The sequence below is a fragment of the Muscardinus avellanarius genome, assembly GCF_963383645.1.
Source record: "Muscardinus avellanarius genome assembly, chromosome: 16".
In the NCBI taxonomy this organism is placed as follows: Eukaryota; Metazoa; Chordata; class Mammalia; order Rodentia; family Gliridae; genus Muscardinus; species Muscardinus avellanarius.
In genome coordinates this window covers 26,490,096-26,511,950 of record NC_137802.1, presented here as the reverse complement: position 1 = coordinate 26,511,950, position 21,855 = coordinate 26,490,096, and the positions used below count along the sequence as shown (strand labels likewise).

The 21,855-nt window shown below is 39.1% G+C and overlaps 1 protein-coding gene across 1 annotated transcript in view; it reads left to right on the top strand.

The window, feature by feature from the left end:
* NLK (nemo like kinase) overlaps nt 1-21,855 on the top strand; it is a gene marked incomplete at both ends in the record, with an annotated part of 173,364 nt that overhangs the window by 70,512 nt on the left and 80,997 nt on the right. Inside the window, one exon of the mRNA XM_080712385.1 lies at nt 18,073-18,202. Within this exon, the coding sequence (XP_080568511.1) occupies nt 18,073-18,202 (130 nt within the window). The remainder of the gene's footprint in view (nt 1-18,072; nt 18,203-21,855) is intronic.

Genomic DNA, 21,855 nt, shown 5'->3' with positions numbered 1-21,855 from the left:
ATAGAATGCCCCTGAAATCAAACCCTAGCACCACGGGAGGTGGGGGGGGGTTAGTATTTAAAACAAATATTCACCACAACCAAGTGGGATTTAGTCCAGAAGTTGTCTGGAGATGGATACTCTGCTAGACCCTGGACAATACCAAGCTATACACAGTAATAGAGTCTTTGTGCTCACGGGTTAGTCATTACTCCATCCCCAGAGTGACCCCAGGGCCTTAGGCATGCTAGGCAAGCACTGTACACTGCTCAGCATCCCCAGACTAGGGGTTCATAAGCTTATTGGATAAGTATTGGTTGAAAATTAAACTAGCAAACCTTAGAACAAAATAGCACTTCCAAATAAATGGTTCAGAGTTTATATTATATACTAATTCCTCATTCTATACATAATAGAAATTTCCAAATGAATTAGAGTTACATTTATTGAAATTTAAGGAGAGAGCCGGGCGTGGTGGCGCATGCTTGTAATCCCCGTGCTTGGGAGGCCGAGACAGGAGGATCAGGCAGGTTTGAAGTCAGCTGCGCTGGCTTAAGAGACCCTGTTTCCAAATAAAAAACCTATAAAATAGGTCTGGGAGTGTAACCCGGAGGTAGAAGGGCTTCCAGGAACCCCAGTACCACCCAAAAAAAAAAAAAAAAGAAATTAAGGAGAGAAAAATTGTATTTGTTTGATTAAATGAGATTTCCGTATATATTTAATAAGTAAGTGGTATCTTTGGTTGAATGGAAAAGCTGGTAAAATATTAAAGAGGCCAGGAATGAAATTAACCAAATTATTTGCATGTACAAATATGTCATAATGAGTCCCACTATTGTGTAATTATAATGAACCAATAAAAATTTAATTAAAAATTAAAGAGTAAGGGGAGAAATGTGCAAAATAAAATCATAGTAGGGACTGGAGTATTGTAAACACTTGGTATTATGTGGTGATGATTTGTTTTTGTTTTAACTGTTTTATTGAGACATAACTGACAGACCATAAAATTGACCCATCATAATGGGTCAGTGACCTTTAGTAAATTTATATTGTTGGGCAACCATTACTACAACCCACTTTTAGAATATTTTCATCATCCTCAAAACTTGCCAATTAACAGTTTTTACTCCTAACCCCTGGCAACAACTGAAATGCCGCAATTTTATTTTTTTTTCTAAAAAAATTTACATAAATGGTATCATACATTATGTGGTCTTTTATGTCTAGCTTCTCTCATTTAGCATAATGTTTTGGGGTTTATCCATGTGTTAGTAAGTAGTAATTTGTTTCATTATGTAGAGATGTATTCTAGTTGTTTATGCATTTGCAAGTTGATGGATTTGACTTTCTAGCTTTTGGCTTTTATGAATATTCACATACAAGATTTTGTGTGTGTATGTATTTTCATTTCCCTTGTGTTGCTTGGTCATGTAAGTTTATTTTTAACTTTTATAAAGATTCAAACTGTTTTCCAAAGTGGTTCTGCCATGCTGGGCATGATGGCATATACCTCTAATCCCAGTATTTGGTATACTGAGACAGGAGGATCACAGTTTCTAGGACAGCCTTAACAACTTAGTGAGACTCTCAGCAACCGAGTGAGACCCTATTTCAAAAGAAAAAGTAAAAAGGGGTTTTAAAACCATGCACTGAGTGTTGAGATCAATTATAATTTTAGTTATTTATTTTGTTAGCAATTATATATTACCTTGGTTTTTCAGATGTTAAACCACTTTTGTATTCTTGCCATAAGACCCACTTTGATTAAGATATAAACAGATGCTTTTAAACTTATGATGGGGTTGTCTATAAATAAAAACATATTTAACCTAGAAAACATAATACAGTTGCCCCTGAATACTTACTGCTTTTTACTGTGGTAAAATCTAGAATTAGTAAGTTAAAGTATCATAAGTTGGAGACGACTACTTTTTTATGTTGTAGGAGGTTTTCCTACTTTTTGAGGATTTTTCCATTTGTGCTCATGAGGTATACAGAACTGTTGTTTTATTCTCTTTGATATCATTGTCTTACTTTGGCTTCCAAGAATCTGTTAGCAGTGGTCTCTTATTTTTCTGAGAGTTGGTCAAAAATTGGTATTACTTCTTCCTAAAATGTTTAATATAATTCACTAAATGAAGCCATCTGGACTTGATGTGTTTTTTTGAGGAGATATTTTAACTTGCAGATTCAATTTCTTATTATAGGTTACTCAGATTTCCTATTTCTTAAATAATTTTTAGTAATTTTTCTCTAGGAATTTTCCGTTTTATCTGAGTTTTCTGATTTTTGGCACAAAGTTGCTCTTAACCATCCTTTAGTTCTTTTGTGTAGGGTCAGTAATGATCTCTTTTCAATTTCATTAATTTGTGCTATTTCTCTTAAGCAATCTAGCTAAAAGTTTATTAGTATTTTTAAAATCTTTGTAAAGAACCACATTCGACCTCATTGATTTTCTTGATTTTTTTAATTTCAGTTCTCTTTTTTTCCCCTCTACTTTAGGTTTTTGTTCTTTTTCTAGTTTCTTTAGGTAGAATCTTACGTATTACTGATCTGAAGCCTTTATTTTCTATACATATAGCTATTTAAAGATATAAGTTTTTCCTCTAAGTACTTCCTTAACTGCAAAGTTTAATATATTGGGTGGTTTTTTTCTTCATTTGTGGTAATGGAGATTGAACCCAGGGTCTTTCTGCCTTAGAGCTATATCCTCAACCTCCCTCCCCTCTTTTATTTATTTATTTGTTTTTAACAGGATCTTGCTAAGTTGCTAAGGGGTCTTGCTACATTTCTGCGGCTGTCCTCAAACCTGCATTCTTTTTCTCGAAACCTCCCAATACTGGGATTTTAGGTGTGTACCACCATGCCTGGCTGGACTTTTTGACCTCTGTGTTATTTAGAAACATATTGTTTAATGTCCTAATATTTGGAGATTCCCAGAATTTCTTTTTATTACTTGTAATCTCATTCTGTTGTAGGCTAAAAAACATACTTTGATGACACTTGGTTTTGGGTCTAGCATTTAGTCTTTTCCTAGAAAAGATTCTTGTTATTGGATAGAGTGATCTCTAAATACGAGATAGGTCAGGTTGGTTGATGATGTTATTTAAACTTTTTCTATCCTTAATTTCTGTCTCGTTCTAACTTTCAGAGTGGTATATTAAAATTTCCAGATATACTTTCTCAATTGTCTCTTTATATTTTCATTTCTGGCAAGTTTTGCTTCATGTTTTAGGGTTCCGTTTTTAGGTATCTGTATTTGTTTTTCTAATACTGGGGATCGAACCCAAGGCTTTGTACATGCTAAGTACATGCTCTGCCCCAAGCCTTCACCTGCTGATTAATTCTTTTTTTTTTTTTTCTTATTGATTGCTGTAGGGGTGCTTCTTAAAGTCTGAAGAATGTTTCAAATTAACACTCTTGTAATTCCAATAACATTCAACCTTTCTCCAGTTCAGCTCAGTGCCTTCTCCCTCTGTGCTCTTATTGTCATGTATATTTAACATGTGCTCAAAAACAAAAACTACATCCGTCCCTCTATTTATCTGCCTATCTACCGTTATTAGTGTTTTAAAACCTTTTTCATGTGGATTTAAGTTACCCTCTAAGATCATTTCCTTTCAGACCAAAGGAATTCTTTTACTATTTCATATAAGGTATTCTTTATTTTGAAACAAGGTCTCACTAAGTTGTGGCCGGTTTCACTAAGTCTCATTTCCAGGATATACTCTTTATTTTTTATTTTTTATTTTTTATTTTTTGGTGGTACTGGGGGTGGAACCCAGAGGCTTTCTACCTCCGGGCTATCCTCCCAGATCCATTTTATATTTTATTTGCAAACAGGGTCTCACTACGTTGCTGAGAGCCTCATAAATAGCTGAGGCTGGCTTCGAACCGGGGCGATCCTCCTGTCTCAGCCTCCCAAGCACGAGGATTACAAGCGTGCGCCACCACGCCTGGCTCGGCTCGGTTATCCGATTTAAATTTCTGGGTTTCTGTGCCGGGCGTGGTGGCGCACACTTGTAATCCCCACGCTTGGGAGGCGAAGATATGAGGATTGCGCTGGTTCAGAGCCAGCCTCACTGTCTTAAGAGACCCTGTTTCCAAATAAAAAAAAATATAAAATAGGTCTGGGAGTGTAGCCGGAGGTAGAAGGGCTTCCAGGAACCCCAGTACCACCTAAATAAATAAATAAAATAAATTTCTGGGTTTCTGTAAATCTGCTTGTCGTCTCGGGCTAGCAGAACTATAGGCTTTCTCTGTCGTTTTCCTGTGGAGTCTGATGCTTTTATTCTCATCGCCACTAGGCATAGATATTTTGCCCTCCACTTGAGGTTACCTATATCCTTTGGACAGTGAAGCTTCTGGTTTCCATTGCCGGGCTGTTCCATTGCCAGACTGTTGAGGCGGAGCTGACCCATGGCCCAGTGCTGGGGCTGGAGGGTGGGTAACAGGCAGCACTGGGCAGTGATGCTCCTGACGCCCACTGTTCTTAGTCAGGTTTCCGCAGTGTTCATAAACACTTCTTCACTTGGCATTTTACTTTGCTCATTTTTCAGGAGGCCTGAAATGTTTGTTTTTTATCCTCTTGTCTGGTTTTATAGTTGTTTGGGGGGAGAGGATTTGCTGACCTCTTCAGTTTCCCACAGCTGGAAGTCTTGCCTCTTATTTTGTGTTTGTAATATTTTTGGTTTGGTTATTTTTAATGGGGTAACTAATTAAAAACCTGAAGCACATCTATATATTGTAGCTGCTTCAGCATTTTGTTTCACAATGGAAGAAGTTGAGAGACAGATTAGATTAAGGGTGGGGCTGGGATCCTAAATTCTGCTGACAGCACTCCACGGTGGAATGCTTCTTAATAGTGTGTTCTTGCGTAATAATGGAGAAGATGTTTATTTTTTAAGCAAGCAAATTCCTTTGAAATTCTACTCAAACATAAAAAAGATATTATAGCATACTCCTTTCTACAGAATGAACCACAGTGAAAGTAGCAAAGATCTATTGAGCTGATATAGATGCATACATATACATGTGGAAAAGAAGAAAAAGAATTGACCTCTTTAAAAATTGTTCACCAGGTGTGGTGGTGCACACTTGTAATCCCTGCGCTTGGGAGGCGGAGACAGGAGGATCCCGCAGGGATCCCGCCATGCTGGCTTAAGAGACCCTGTTTCCAAATTTTAAAAAATATAAAATAGGTCTGGGAGTGTAGTCCGAAGGTAGAAGGGTTTCCAGGAACCCCAGTACCACCAAAAAAGATAAATAAAAATTGCTCATTGGAGCACAGCTGGTGGCGCTCATTTGTAATCCCAGCATTTGGGAGGCAGAGACCAGAGGACCATGATTCGTGGACAGCCTCAGCTACTTAGCGAGGCCCTTTGCAGTGAGACCGTTTCAAAAATAAAACGACTAAAAAATAGGGCTAGGGGTGTAGCTCGGAGGTAGAATGTCTCTGGGTTCAATTTGCAGTACCGCCAAAAAAAAAAAAAACAACAAAAAAAAACTCAATGGGTAGTTTCAGCCTAATTGCTTTTATGCAAGAAAAGTAAGCTGGGCAGTTTGCTTTTCTTCTTTTCCTCCTCCTCTTCCTCCTCTTCCTCCTCTTCCTCCTCCTCCTCCTCCTTCTTTTTCTTCTTTCTTCTTCTATCACCTGGGATAGAACCCAGGGGGCAGTGTACCGCCGAGCTACACCCCCAGCCCTATTTTTTAGTCCTTTTTATTTTTGAAACAAGGTCTCATTGAGTTTGCAAAGGGCCTCACTAAGTAACTGAGGCTGTCTGTGAATCATGATCCTCTGGTCTCCTCCTCCCAAATGCTGGGATTACAAGCAAGCACCACTAGCATATGCTCTGCTACAATAAGTAATTTTAAAGAGGTCAGTTTGCTTTTGGTAAAGCTCGTTTTAGCTAGCCAGCCATGGTGGCGCATGCTTGTCCAGCATTCTGGAGGCTGAGACCGGAGGATCGCAGTTCGCGGAAGCCTCAGCTACTTAGGTCCTCCGCAATTTAGACCCTGTTTGAAAATAAAGAATAAAAAGTAGTGAAGGGAGTGTAGCTCGGAGGTCGAATGCCCCTGGGTTCCATCCCCAGACCCGCAAAAAAAAAAAAAAAAAAAAAAAAAAATAATAATAATAATAATAATAAATAAATAGAAAAAAAAAGATAAATCTTTTTTAGAGCTGGGGCGTGGTATTGCACCCTTGTAATCCCAGCATTTGGGAGGCTGAGACAGGAGGATCACAGTTCCATGACAGCCTCAGCTACTTAGTGAGGCCCTTTGCAACTCGATGAGACCTTGTTTCAAAATAAAGAATAAAAAATAGGGCTGGGGGTGTCACTCAGTTAGAATCACCTGGGTTCCATATTCAGTACCACAAAAAACAAACAAAAATATATATAAACTGGAGGTGGTGGCGCACGCTTGTAATCCCAGTATTCGGGAGACTGAGACAGAGAATAGTGGTTGAGGCCAGCCTCAACTACTTAGTAAAGCTCTCTGCAATTTAGACCCTGTTTCAAAATGAAGATTAAGCCGGGCATGGTGGCGCATGCTTGTAATCCCAGCATTCGGGAGGCTGAGACCTGAGGATCGTGGTTGGGACCAGAGGTTTGCGGTTCACAGACAGCCTCAGCTACTTAGTGATGCCCTCTGCAACTTAGTGAGACCCTGTTAAAAAATAAAGAATAAGCCGGGCGTGGTGGCGCACGTTTGTAATCCCCGCGCTTGGGAGGCGGAGACAGGAGGATCGCGCAGGTTCGAAGCCAGCCGCGCGCGCTGGCTTAGGAGACCCTGTTTCTAAATAAAAAATATAAAATAGGTCTGGGAGTGTAGCCCGGAGGTAGAAGGGCTTCCAGGAACCCCAGTACCACCAAAATAAATAAATAAATAAAAATAAAGAAAGAATAAAGCTGGGCGTGGTGGCACACCGCTTGTAATCCCCACACTTGGAAGGTAGAAACAGGAGGATCGCTCAGGTTCGAAGCCAGCCTTGCTGGCTTAAGAGACCCTGTTTCCAAATAAAATATAAAATAGGTCTGGGAGTGTAACCTGAAGGTAGAAGGGTTCCATCCCCAGTACCACCAAAAAAAAAAAAAAAGAATAAAAAATAGGGCGGGGGTGTGGCTCGAAGGTCGAATGCCCCTGGGTTCCATCCCCAGACCCGCAAAATAAATAAATAATAAATAAATAAATAATAGGGCTGGAGGTATAGCTCGGAGGTAGAATGCCCCTGGGTTTCACCCTCCCCCCCAGTACTGCAAATAAATAAATAATATGTAAAAATACAGAGCTAGGTGTGGTGGTGCACACTTGTAATCCCAGCATTTGGGAGGCTGAGACAGGAGGATTGCAGTTCGCCGACAGCCTCAGCCACTAAGTGAGGGCATTTGCAAGTAAGGGAGATCCTGTTTCAAAATAAAGACCAAAAAATGGGGCTGGGAAAATAGGGCTGGGGCTGTAGCTCGGAGGTAGAATACCCCTGGGTTCCATCCTCAGTACCACAAAAAAAAAAAGAAAGAAAAACAATATATGTAAAAATGTAAAAAGCCTTTTTAGTTATATAATAGTACACATACAAAAACATGCACAAAATAAAATGTACAGCTCAGTGACTTATCGGTGCATGGCTTTGTAACCACCATTCAGGTGAAAAGTAGGACATCATAGGTACCCAGAAGTCCCCTCTGCCCCCATCCCCAGTCCCAAAGATAACCACTATTCTAACTTTTATGGTAACTACTTTCTTAAGAATTTCTCTCTCTTAAGTGTACGTCCATAAAGTAAAATTTGGAATGGAAATTAAGTTTTGTAGTATGTATGCGTTGTGATTGATTTCTTCAAAGTTATGTTTGAAGCCAGGCATGATGGGCACACTTGTAATCTCAGCATTTGGGAGACTGAGACAGGAGGATCACAGGTTCATGGACAGCCTCAGCTACTTAGTGAGGCCCTTTGCCTCAGTGAGACCCTGTAAAGGATAAAAAATAGGGCTGGAGGTGTAGCTCAGAGGTAGAATGCCCCTGAGTTGCATCCCTAGTACCACAAATATATATATATATTTTTTTTTTGAGATTTATGTATGTCTTGCATATAGCAGTGGTTCATTTTAATTGCTATAGAGATTCCATTGTATGAATATATAATAATTTGTTTATCCATATCACTACTGTTCATGGATATTTGAGTTGTTTCCAGTTTAAAGGGTATTACAAATATTGGGACTAGGAACACACTTGTATGAATTAAAGTGTATATACCAAGGATTAAAATTAAGGGTCAAACAATTTTATTTATTTATGTATTTATTTTTGTGGTACTGGGATGGATCTCGGGGGCTTTTCTACCTCTGGGCTATACACCCAGACCTATTTTATATTTTATTTGGAAACAGGGTCTCACTAAGTTGTTGAGAGCCTCACTTAGTAGCTGAGGCTGGCTTCGAACCTGTGCAATCCTCCTGTCTTGGCCTCCCAAGTGCTGGGATTACAAGAGTGCACCACCATGCCCAGCTCAGGGTCAGAACAATTTAAAAACTGATTCATACGTCTCTCTATATATTCAACTGGGTTAAAGCCCTTTTTTCCTTATAAGTGTTGTAAACATCTTCTATGTGACTGGTATCTTTTTTTCTTAATGATGTATAGATACAAAAAGAAGTTCTTGATTTATCCAGTATGATTCTTATTTTTTTGTGGTCATATGAAAGAAATCTTTCCTCTACCCCAGTGCCATGAAGATAGTATCCTGTATGTTATCTTCTAAGAGTTGGGTGATTTTGCTTTTCACATTTATATCTACAACCCACTTGGAATTTGTGTGTATAGTATGAAGTAGTGTGAGGGTTCATTTTGTTTTTCCTTAGAGATAGCTGATGGTTCCAGTACCATACATTAAAATACGATCTGCCTGGATCCAAATAAGAGAAAGAAAGCACAACCAACTATTTAAACAGTTTTAATACAAAAATGTACTAATTAACTCTAAAGTGTCAACCAGGTAATTTAAAAGTCAAGAAGTAAACATTAAGATACCACAGAGGTATCATTTTCCACCTTATATTCAAGGTGGAAATAGGTAAGAATTTAGAATTATTAAAACTTTGAACCCCCTGTAGCAAAAATCTAGCTGAGGAGAGGATCCTGGCTCAGTACTGTTGCTGTTTGTGGTGGAAGATGCAGTGAGAGCAGATCTGTAGGAGTTAGGAAAAACTGCAAAGTAGAAGCCTCCACCAGTGCTGAGAGTAAAGCTGTATTGCTTAGGTAGACTTGCAGAAAAAAGAAATGGGAAGCCCCTGGGAACATGTCTCTTCTTCCTACCTTGCAAGTTTCCTTTGAAACCTGTTTTGGCAGAGCCTATGGAGCCAAGTGGCCAAACCAAAGTGGTTTGCAGAGTTTAGCCCCAATATTATAGTCGTGGTTTAGCTGGATGAGTTTGAAATTGAGAGATAGTAGCTTAATACGTGGCACAGTATTCCTATTGCTACTGCTCTGCAGACTCTTCTTTTTAAATTAACTAATTTTTGTGACAGTGGAGATTGAACCAAGAGGCCATCTACCTCAGAGTTTACATCCCCAGCCCTATTTTATTTTACTTGGAAACAGCATCTCTAAAGGTTGATGTGAGATAGGAGGATTGCAGGTTCCAGGTCTGCCTCAGCAACTTAGCAAGACCCTATTTCAAAATAAGAAATAAAGTGGAGGCCGGAGTATAGATCTGAGAGAGGTAGAATGTCTCTGGGTTCAGCTTCCAGTACTCCCCCAAAACAATGATCTTCGTCATTAAAATATTAAATTATAAGGTACTTCTTATGACAAGAACAAAGTTTCTGATGGTGTGAACTTTCTTTCTAAATTTATTAACATTTTCCTTTTCTTTTTTTTGGTTCTGGGTACTGACCCCAGGACCTCATGCCTAGGCATGTTCTTTACCACTGAACTCTATCCTTGGCCCACATTAGTTTTTGATGTCTGCAGAGCCACATTGTTATAAACCCACAGTGTAGATAAAACTGTTCTTTTCTTTCATGTGGTATCTTTTGTCTTTGGAAGAAATCTAATACACAACAAAATTGCCCTTCTTAAACTGTTTTAATCTTTATATTCTTCAGTATTTCTATTACTAAACACAACTTTCAGTAAGTCATTTGGAATTAAAACAAGTGTATTTTTGTGTGACGTAGTTTTAGTTTTAGTTACCCTTTGTGACCACTTCTTGCCCAAAGTTATTAAAATGCAAGAGAGAGATGTGAATGATTTTCCTTTGTGGCTTTGCACAGAAACCTCTCCTTCATTGCAACTGGTTTTCCTCCCCATGCAATATTCATAGGTCTGTTTCTAAAAGAGGACTGTGGCTAGTCGGCCATGAAAACTTGCTCGACTTGGCACACTGGGCTATATCATATTCACCCTCTAACATGAGGAGATCCTCATTGAAAAGACAGGGTGGTCACTTTCTTGTGGGCAGGTCAGATCCTTACAGAGATATCTGACTGACTGAGGAGGGAGAGTCTTTATATCTCCACAGCAGATGCATTATGGATAAAATTAATTAATTCATGGTCTGAAGAGCAATCAAATCTTCCCAGGACCACAGGAATCAACATAAAATGGTTTCAGCCAGGCGTGGTGGCGCACACTTGTAATCCCGGCATTTGGGAGGCTGAAACCAGAGGATCACGGTTTGCAGACAGTCTCAGCTACTTAGAGAGGCCCTTTGCAACTCACAGAGACCTGTTTCAAAATAAAGAACAAAAACTAGGGCTGGGGTTTAGCTCGGAGAAAGAATGAATGCCCCTGGCTTCCATCCCTAGTACCAGGGGGAAAATGGTTTTCAGTTATATTTTCACTTATCTGGCATTTTCATTTATTGGTAGGGAATTGAAGGGATCTGTCTTACTATAAATAAGTATTTGAAAGTAAATATTAAGGTCTGGTGTTAGTGGCTTGCTTATTCCTTGCCCCTTCTTACTAACCTTGAGTATTTTACTGCAGACCAAACGACTCCTTGCCATTTATTTAAGCATAGAATTAAAGGATGTTTAAGTTCAGACTCAATTCTTTCAGTTAAATATAGATGTTTTGGCTGGGGGTATGGCTCAGTGGCAGTGCTTGCCTAGTATGTGCAAAGCCCTGCATTCGATCCCCAGCACTGGGGTGAAGGGGAATAAAATAAATATAGATGTTTTGATTCTTCTGATAAACAGTATTAGGAAGATATGGAAAAAGAAAGCTTTCTCACCATAGTCTTGGTTTAATTACTGTATAAGTCCTTTTTTCCTTGTAATATAAAGTAACAAGTGGTTGTTTATTTTATATATCTTGGAAAAAAAGAACACTTATGATACAGTAACAAATATCAAATTTGGATACTCAAAAAATCAGAAAAAAATCTCAGCTGATGGAACAAATGATATAAATTTAGAAAATAAATCCTTTTTAAAAAATTATTAGTTGTCTTTTTGGATGGGGCAGGCAGTTTTAGAAGGGGTTGTTCTTCAGAATATTATATGTAGCTCAATAAATTGTGGCAGAGTATATATAAACTATAGCCTCTTAAAATTCTGGTTAGAAAAAGCAGAGACATAAAAATAAATTATTTGTTCCTTATTTTATTCCTTAAGTTTTTGTATATTCTTGAATATATAACAAGGACTAAGGTACAACCAGGATATATTTTCTAGACTTATTTGTTGTCAAAAATTTTGCTTCATAGTTTCCTTTTTTTTTCTTAAGCATATTAATCTAAGTACAAGTAAAATAACTTCTGAGGAAGTGAATTTCAAAATGAAAATGAAAGCCATAATCTAAATATTTAAAGTCTAGGAGATTCTGTTACTGAGATATATACTGTTTGGTACAGTTGACATAGTAATTGTAGTATATATAGCAAAAAATAGGGTATTGCTGATAACAACTTGACGTGAATAGAATAAGAAGAACCTGATTTTCTTAATCTAAGTTGAAGCAGTCTTCCTATAAATTATTTGTTTTGAATAACTAAAAACCTGCATCAAACATGAACTTGAAAACTGTTAAAAACATGTAGTGAAAAGATTCTTCACATAAAAATAAGTGAGAAACTTACAGATTCTTGGAGATTCTTACCAACCAGTGTGTGTGTGTGTGTGTGTGTGTGTGTGTGTGTGTGTGTGTGTGGTACTGGGGATGGAACCCAGAGGCTTCTACCTACGGGCTACACTCCCAGACCTATTTTATATTTTATTTGGAAACAGGGTCTCGCTAACTTGCTGAGAGCCTCACTAAGTAGCTGAGGCTGGCTTCGAACCTGCGCAATCCTCCTGTCTCAGCCTCCCAAATGCAGGGATTACAAGCATGTGCCACCACACCTGGCATACCAACCAGTTTTAAGCAATAGTTTAAAGATGCTTTAAGTGACCTTTTGGTGCCTGGAAAAGTGTCCCCCAGTAGTAAATTTCACTCTTGTTTCATTCCAACTTTTTCTGTTTGTCAGTGATTAAGCAGATTTGTGACAGTGGTCAGTCTTCTGGGATTAAGAAAATTTTGTGACAAAATGCCCACAAAAGCTCTAAAAAGCTTCCCATTCAGTTACTATACTTTATTGACAAGCTCTTATCTCTCTGGAGAACATGTGAAGTCTTCTGGTGTTTTCAAAACCCAGTTGAACAAGTACTCAAAGTACAGAGAAGATTGGTACATTCTGGGCAGCTATAAAGAATTCCTTCTCCCAGCCCTTAAAACTTTAAATGTAGTGTTTGAAAAATAAAATGTTGATTTAAAACTTGGGAAGTAAATCCCTACTAGCATAACTTTTAAGAATGTAATCAGATGGAATAACAGATGTATATTTGGGCCACGTGATGCTTAGCAAAGAGGAAGGCTGACCCGTGCGTGGGTTACAGGTGCACGGAGGCCCCTTTTCCTGAAATGAGCAGGGCTGCCCTAATGCTGTTCACCATCTCTACAGCTGGAGCTTCACTGACAAGTGCATTGGAACGATCCGAGCTGCTACAGCAGAGAACTAAGCACAAGTCTTTGAATAACAAAGGAAACAAAAGAAATCCCTTATAGCATGTGTCCACACTTATCTTTGCTCTGTGGTACTGTTTGTGCTGAACTAAAGCATCTGCTACCTCAAGTTAAGAGAGAACAAACTCAACGTGGCATGAAATTACTGCGCCGGCATTCACATTCATTAGAGTTACACTGTTACCAGCCACAGGCATGACTGACTTTCGCATGAATAATCAAATAAAAGGCAGCTTTATGAATTTTACCTTAAAACATTATAAGGCACAGTGCTAACCTCGAGCTAGTGTCAAGTATTTCCAGGAATGTGTTTGTCTTTGAGCACCAGGATAGAGGGACTGGCAAGAACAGGCCAGAAATTAGGAAGAAGTATTGTATGAGGTCTTTAGGGAGAGCACTTTGTCATTTTGCTAACCATCTGTTTGTTTGTTTGGTACTGCGGATTGAGCCCAGGGGCATTCTGACTCTGAGCTACACACCCAGCCTGATTTTATTCTTTATTTTGAAACAGGGTCTCACTAAGTAGCTGAGGCTGGCCAGGAACCTGGGATTCTCCTGTCTCAGCCTCCCAAGTCCTGGGCATGCGCCACCACATCCGCCTAATTTACTCATTTTTTGAACTTAATACTTATTTGCTGGGCTGTTAGAGGTGTTAGAGTTATTAAAGTACCATTTGTCACTTATAATAAGTAGGTCAGGCAGAAACCATGAATGGATCCTAAAGGTAGTCAAAGTTTGATGAGGAACAGGATGTTTCCAAAGCTACAGAATAGGGAAGTAACAGTTTTACAGGGGAGAAACCGGACAGACACCTCAAGCGACAGGACAGTTTATCACTAGTAGTGGGGCGTATTGACATCATGTGCCTCTTTGCTGCCCTGAGAAGACAGTGCGTTCGTGTAGTTCCTGTCAAAAATGCATAATCGGAATCTATCATGACCGAGCATCAGACAGACCCAAATAGAGGGACAGTCTACAAAGTAACAGGCCTGTCGTCTTCAAAAGCACTGTTATAAAGACATGCTGACTGTTCTAGGTTAAAGAAGACTAAGGAGACTTTACAATTGGATACCATAATGTGGTCTCGATTCTTCTTTTCTTTGTATTTCATTGACATTTTTGTCTCTAGTAACTTGATACAGATGTAGTGAATTGAACCAGAAAGAGAGAGACTTTCAACTAATAGTCTAACATATTCAGTATTTTCCCTATCTTGCTTTCCTACTTTATGTGGATTTTAAGGAGCATTGTGGATTTTAGTTATTTTTTTAAACAACAGTCTCTCTATTAAGTCTCCTGGCGTAACTGAGTTATATTTCAAGCTACTGAAAACTCAGAAATGATAGAACTTAAGCCGGGCATGGTGGCGCATGTTTGTAATCCCAGCACTTGGGAGGCTGAGACAGGAGGATCACACAGGTTCAAAGCCAGCCTTGGCTGCTTAGTGAGGCTCTCAGCGACTTAGACCCTGTTCCAAATAAAGTATAAAATATAAAGTATATAAAGTATAAAATAGGTCTGGGAGTGTAGCCCAGAGGTAGAAAGCCCCTGGATTCCACCCCTAGTACCACACACACACACACACACACACACACACACACACACACACACACATATATATATATATATATATATATATATCTTAATTGTTTTACCAACTTTTCAGTGAAAAAAAGAAAGAGGGGACCTTATGTTTTTGTTTGTTTATTTGTTTTTGGTGGTACTGGGGTTCCTGGAAACCCTTCTACCTCTGGGCTACACTCCCAGACCTATTTTATATATTTTTTTAAATTTGGAAACAGGGTCTCAAGCCAGCAAGGCTGGCTTTGAACCTGAGTGATCCTCCTGTCTCTGCCTCCCAAACGCAGGGATTATAAGTGTGTGCCACCACACCCGGACTTATGTTTTTTTTTAAATGCTAGAATACATCATTTAAGAGTTGCGTGAGCCAGGCGTGGTGGTTCATGCTTGTAATCCCAGTGCTGAGGAGGCTGAGACAGGAGGATCGCACAGGTTCACAGCCAGCCTCAGCTGGCTTTATTTATTGTTCCCAAATAAAGTTAAAAAAAAAAAAAGGTTTGGGAGTATAGTCCAGAGCTAGAAAAACCCCTGCGTTCCATCCACAGTACCACAAAATAAAATATAATAAAAGAGTTTCATAACCAGGTGAAGTGGCACAGGCCTGTATTCCCAGTATTTGGTAAGCTGATCACAGATTTGAGGCCAGTGTGTGGTAATTTAGCAAAATCTTATTTCAAAATAAAAAATTAAGAGTGGGGAGGTATAGCTCAGTGGTAGAACCATCCTGGGTTCAGTTCCTAGTAATACACACACACACACACACACACACACACACACACACACACACACGTGGTAGCACATGACTGTAATCCCAGTCCTTGGGAGGCTGAAACAGGAGAATTTCAGGTTTGAGGCCAGCCTCAGAAACTTAGCAAGACCCTGCTTCAAAATTTTAAAAATAAAAAATAAAAAAGGGCTAGGGGTATAGCTTGGAGGTAGAATACCCTTGGGTTCAATCCTGAATACAACCACACAACAACAACAAAAACTTGTTTCATCAACATTTAGGAAGTAGTGATCACAAAAGTTAGTTCAGAGAAGTTTGGTGTGGGATCTGTTTTGTATACAGGTAGTTAACAAGAATGCCTTCTTTTCAGGAAAACAATTTGATGGCTGTCTGATTTCCTTGTAGACAAGATGAAGGAATTGGTTGGAGTTAATTAAATGAGTAATTAATTGAATAACCATACCCAAGATTAATGATTGGATGCCTGTCTCATAGATGGTTTCTAGTGTCAGGTCTGCTGCTGAGATTTTCTCAGTCCTATTCCAAACCTTAATTAATGACTTGGATAAAGGCATTTAAGACACATGGATCAGATTTGAAAATGACTCAAATCTAGAAGGGATACCCAACATATTTGGATAATTAAAACAAAATCTGAAAGATAATGAAACCTGGGAGTGACCAAAAGGAATCTAGATAAATAATTCTTTTTTTTTTTTTTTTTTTTTTTTGATGGTACTGGGGTTCCTGGAAGCCCTTCTACCTCCAGGCTACACTCCCATTTTACATTTTTTATTTGGAAACAGGGTCTCCTAAACCAGCGTGCACGGCTGGCTTAGAACCTGCGCGATCCTCCTGTCTCTGCCTCCTAAGCGCAGGGATTACAAGCGTGTGCCACCACGCCCAGCTTAGATAAATAATTCTGAAAGGACTAAAATCTTTGAAGAGCCAGTCAAAGTATATGAGGACAGAAAATAAAAGATTCTAGGTTAGTTCATGAAATATCAATTACCAAATGGCCAGCTGTCCAGTTTGCCTGATTTATTGATTTGTTTGACTATTTGATTTAATATATATCAATTGAGTTCAGTCAGAAAAATAAGCTGGGCGTGGTGGTATATACTTGTAATCTCAGTACTTGAGAGGCTGATCACAGGTTCGTGGCCAGCCTCAGCTACTTAGTGAGATGAGGCTCTCTGCAACTTTGTGAAAACCTGTTTCAAAATAAAGAACAAGAAGTTGGGCTGGTGTGTAGCTCAGAGGTAGAAGGCCCATTGGTTCAATCCCCAGTACTCCCCCCACAAAGCCAGAAAAATTGAAAACACACTAGTATTTTAAACATAAACTACCACACCTTTTCCCTTTTGTTTCCTAGTTCTTAGTGTGGTAGTTGCATTTTGTGTGTACTATCTCTATAATAGCTCAGTATCTGCTCCTTTTATTTTTCATTAGACTTCTAACTCCCTCTGTAACAAATTTCCTATATTATATTTCTCTTATGTTTAAAATACTGGTCCCCTCCTTAGAAGAACTCTTTAAGTGGTAGCTTTTGGAATCCCTTAAGGAGGGAAATGTTGTTCAGCTAGTGCTGGTACCAAAATCCATACTACTAAAAGGTGTTCACCTGTGTTAGAAGCCACAATATTTAAATTACATTTGGATATATCTTTCATCTTGAATATGATTCTTAAAACATAAAATTATTTTTTGTAGTACTAGACATAACTAATTTGACTTGACCATGATTAATATACTATGCTTTCGCCTTTTTTTCCTTCTCATCTCTAAAATAACTTTACCACTAATACTTATTCTGCTTCAGATATATTAAGTGACTTCTCAGCAAGGGTGTTTGTAGGGATTTAGACAGGTGTGTGTGTGTGTGTGTGTGTGTGTGTGTGTGTGTGTGTGTGTGTGTGGTAACCTAGAAACCCTTATACCTCGGGGCTACACTCCCAGACCTATTTTTTTAATATTTTATTTTGGAAACAGGGTCTCTTAAGCAAGTGCGGCTGGCTTCAAACCTGCGTGATCCTCCTGTCTACGCCTCCCAAGCACGGGGATTACAAGCCTACGCCACCACGCCAGGCTTAGACAGGGATTTTTAAAACTGCACTGCAAGCAGGAAGTAATGGCAAACACCTGTAATCCCCGGTACTTGTGAGACTGAGACAGGAGGCTCACAGGTCAGAGGATAGCTTCAGTAAGTAGTAAGACTCTCATCAACGTAGTGAGAACCTGTTTTCAAATAAGAAGTAAAATCAGGCTGGGATATATCTTGAATGTAGAATGCATCTGGGTTCATACCCCAGTGCTACACATACAATAAAAATTTTAAAATAAAACAGCAATCCAGGTGTGGTGGCGTACACTTGTAATCCCAGCATTTGGGAGGTTGAGACAGGAGGATCGCAGGTTCACAGCCAGCCTCGGCTACTTAGGCCCTCTGCAATTTAGTGAGACCCTGTTTCAAAATAAAGAACTAAAAATAGGACTGGGGATGAAGCTCAGAGGTAGAATGCCACTGGGTTCTATCCCCAGGACCACACACACACACAAAATAAAACAGCATGACATATGATTTGGGTCACTGAACTTTTTTTTTTTTTCGCATGTATTCTAATCTTTTTCACTGATGACATAAGTATTATTATGTGGATTTATTGCTGAGTGCTTTAAGATAAAAATACTTGTCATAATCTGAATCATTGGAGAACATAGTTTGGAATTAATATCTATGTCTTTTTTCTTTCCCCCCAAATATTGTTTCTTTAGGTCAGTAACAGATCCAAGAGATGGAAAGAGAGTAGCACTCAAAAAGATGCCCAACGTCTTCCAGAATCTGGTCTCTTGCAAAAGAGTCTTCCGGGAATTGAAGATGTTGTGTTTTTTTAAACATGATAATGTAAGTGAAATTGGTGTTTGGGGAAACTGTTTCCATAACCTACTTTCATTGAAATAGTAAAGAGCAAAAGAGAATTAAAAGGGGTACATGCAAGTAAAATTTAGAAATCAGTTACTGTTTTATGCCGAAACTCTCATGAAGAGCAGTAAGGCACATCAGTGAGGTTACAGAATACTATTGATAGGCTTTCAGTTAACACGTTCCTTTTGGAAGGGACACACAAACACAGTTTCTTTTCTCTCTCTCTTTTTTTTTCTTTCTTTTTATTTTTTGTGTGGCACTGAGAATTCAGTCCAGGGAAGTCTACCTCTGAATTATACCACCAACTCTTTTTATCCTTTCTTTTGAAACATAAAACTTTCTAGGTTAATGAGAATCTTACTACCTGCTAAGGCTATCCTCGAACCTGCAATCCTCTTGTCTCTGTCTCCAAAGTACTGGGATTACAGGCATGCATCACCATACCTGACTTACAAACAGTTTCTAAGGTGTATTCTTTCATTACTTTGCTTTTATATATAGTCTTTATTGTTTTTGTTTTGTTTTCTACTTCTGAGCTATACCCCAGCCCTATTTTTTATTCTTTATTTTATTTTATTTATTTTTATTTTTTTGGTGGTACTGAGGTTCCTGGAAGCCCTTCTACCTCCGGGCTACACTCCCAGACCTGTTTTTACATTTTTATTTGGAAACAGGGTCTCCTAAGCCAGCGCACGTGGCTGGCTTCGAACCTGCGCGATCCTCCTGTCTCTGCCTCCCAAGCGCGGGGATTACAAGCGTGCGCCACCACGCCCGGCTATTCTTTATTTTAAAATAGGGTCTCACTGAGTTGCAAAGGGCCTCACTTAGTGGTAGCTGAGGCTGTCCGTGAACTGCAGTCCTCCCGTCTCAGCCTCCCAGGTGCTGGGATGACAAACGTGCGCCACCACACCCGGCTATAAACTCTTATCACTGTCATTAATTTTTCACTGTTGAGATCAGTAATTTCTAGCCTTGGTGGATTATTAGAATCACTTGGGGAGCTCATTTCACCAGAATTTTATTTGAAGGTTTGAAAATTACACTTCCCATCGGGTGTGATGGCGTACATGTGTAATCCCAGTACTTGGGAGGCTGAGATAGGTTTGGAGATTCACAGGTAGCCTCAGCAACTAAGTGAGGCCATCTGCCACTTAGACACAGTTTCAAGGTAAAAAAATAATATAGGGCTATGGTTGTAGCCTGGAGGTAGAATGCCTCTGGGTTCCATCCCCATCACCAAAAAAGAAGGAAGCCAGCCAGCCAGCCAGCCAGCCAGCCAGCCAGCCAGCCAGCCAGGTGTGGTGGTGCCTACCTGTAATCCCAGTACTTGGGAGGCTGACAGGAGCAGGTTCGAGGACAGTCTCAGCAAGTAGTGAGACTCTTATCAACCTCATGAGACCTTGTTTCCAGATAAGAAATAAAATCAGGCTGGGGGGTAGCTTGAAGGTAGAATACCTCTGGGTTCAATCCCTAGTACCACAAAAAAGAAAAGAAAATGACCCTTCCAATTGTATGATATACACAAGCCTAAATGCAAGTTATAAAACATTACACCTATTAAGTGTCATGTTAGCCTCAGCATTGTGATATGTACTCTGCATTTGTCAGTCTGAATTATTTTTAATTCTAAGAATATAAGCTATAAAATATATTTCAATCCTATAGTAAAGGAGCCTGTACTTACAGAAAAAAATAGATTTAGAAACTACTGCCAAGGTTTTTATTAAGGGGCTTGGAAATTTGATACAATTTAGACTCTTTGTGATTGACCACTAATCAGGTTTAAGTGAATTCTAAGATTTATTGACTGACAGACAAATATAAATTGATGCAGAGGAAATATTCATGGTTAGCTGAGGAATAATACAAATATTGAACACAAGAAGAGAGTGTAATACCTAGTAAGTGATTTAAGTGGGAATAATTGGTCCCTGATTTTTTATTATTTTTATTATTATTATTATTTTGGTGTTACTGGGGTTCCTGGAAACCCTTCTACCTCTAGGCTACACTCCCAGACCTATTTTATATTATTTTTATTTGGAAACAGTGTCTCTTAATCCAGCAAGGCTGACTTTAAACCTGTGTGATTCTCCTGTCTCTGCCTCCCAAGCACAAGGATTACAAGCGTGCGCCAACACGCCCAGCTGGTCCCTGATTATAAGTGCTTTATTTTTATCCTTTTTTTTTTTAAAATAAGAGGTTAAATTAGAGATTGTAGGAAAATAGCTTCTTCTATGAAAACTGTACAGCCCTTAGGTAATAAATGTTAGTTTATTTATGGCTGTGTTTAGAAATGTAATGACTTATGGACACGTAGACTCATTCTGCTTTGAGAGATAGCTTCTCTTCTACTAATACTGAATTAAAAGTTTGGTATGTGTCAGATGCAGTGGTACATGACATTCTAGTTAGTATTTTATGACTGGTCCTCAGATTTTATATGTGTGATTTAAAATGATGACTACTACGTGCTTAGTTATTTCTTGGATTTGCGTTGGTACCACTCCAGTATCAAAGAGTACAAGCCTTATGTATAATACCAAAGACTTAAGTAAAAGTGCCCATGATGAAGAAATATTTCAAAGGTGGTTTCAGAAATTGACTTACTAAGAATTTTAGTGGTTTATTATCTTCAGACCAATCTTGGCTTTTATAAAATATGGGTGATAAGCCGGGAGTGGTGGCGCACGCTTGTAATCCCCGCGCTTGGGAGGCGGAGACAGGAGGATCGCGCAGGTTCGAAGCCAGCCGCGCTGGCTTAGGAGACCCTGTTTCCAAATAAAAATATAAAAAATAGGTCTGGGAGTGTAGCCCGGAGGTAGAAGGGCTTCCAGAAATCCCAGTACCACACACACACACACACACACACACACACACACACACACACAAATGGGTGATATAATAAAAGCTGCTAGATCATATCTTTGCTCATGATTCATTCCTATAGAGTAACAAATTAACTTCCAAAGACCAGTAAACACTGTAAGAAAAGATTATAAACTGAACTTATGAAAATCACACCAATGAAAATATACAATTTGTTGGGTGTGGTGCATACACCTGTCTCCCATTACTTGGGAGGCTGAAACAGTGATATCACAGGTTGGAGACCAGCCTCAGCAACTTAGCAAGACTCTCAGTAACCTACCAAGACCGTGTTTCAAAACAAACGAAAAGGGGCTGGGAGTGTAGCGCAGAAGTAGAAAATATTATATTACTTATTTTGCACGGTACTGGGGATGGAACCCAGTGGCATTCTGCCTCCGAACTACACTCCCAGCCCTATTTTTATATTTTTTTATTTTGAAACAAGGTTTTACTAAGTTGTGAAGGACCTCGCTAAGTAGCCAAGGCTGTCCGCGAACCGTGACCCTCCTGTCTCAGCCTCCCAAGTACTGGGGAATTACAAGCATGTGCTACCATGCTTCTCTTCTTTTCCTTTCTCTTCTTTTCTTTTGTGTTGTTTTCTTTTGTTTTCCTTTCCTTTTCTTTTTTCTTTCTTTTTTTTTTTTTTGGCACTGGGGATTGAACCCAGGGGCATTCTACCTCTGAGCTACATTGCCAGCGCTATTTTATTTTTATTTTGAAATAAGATCTACCTAGGTTGTTGAGAGTCTCATAACATTGCT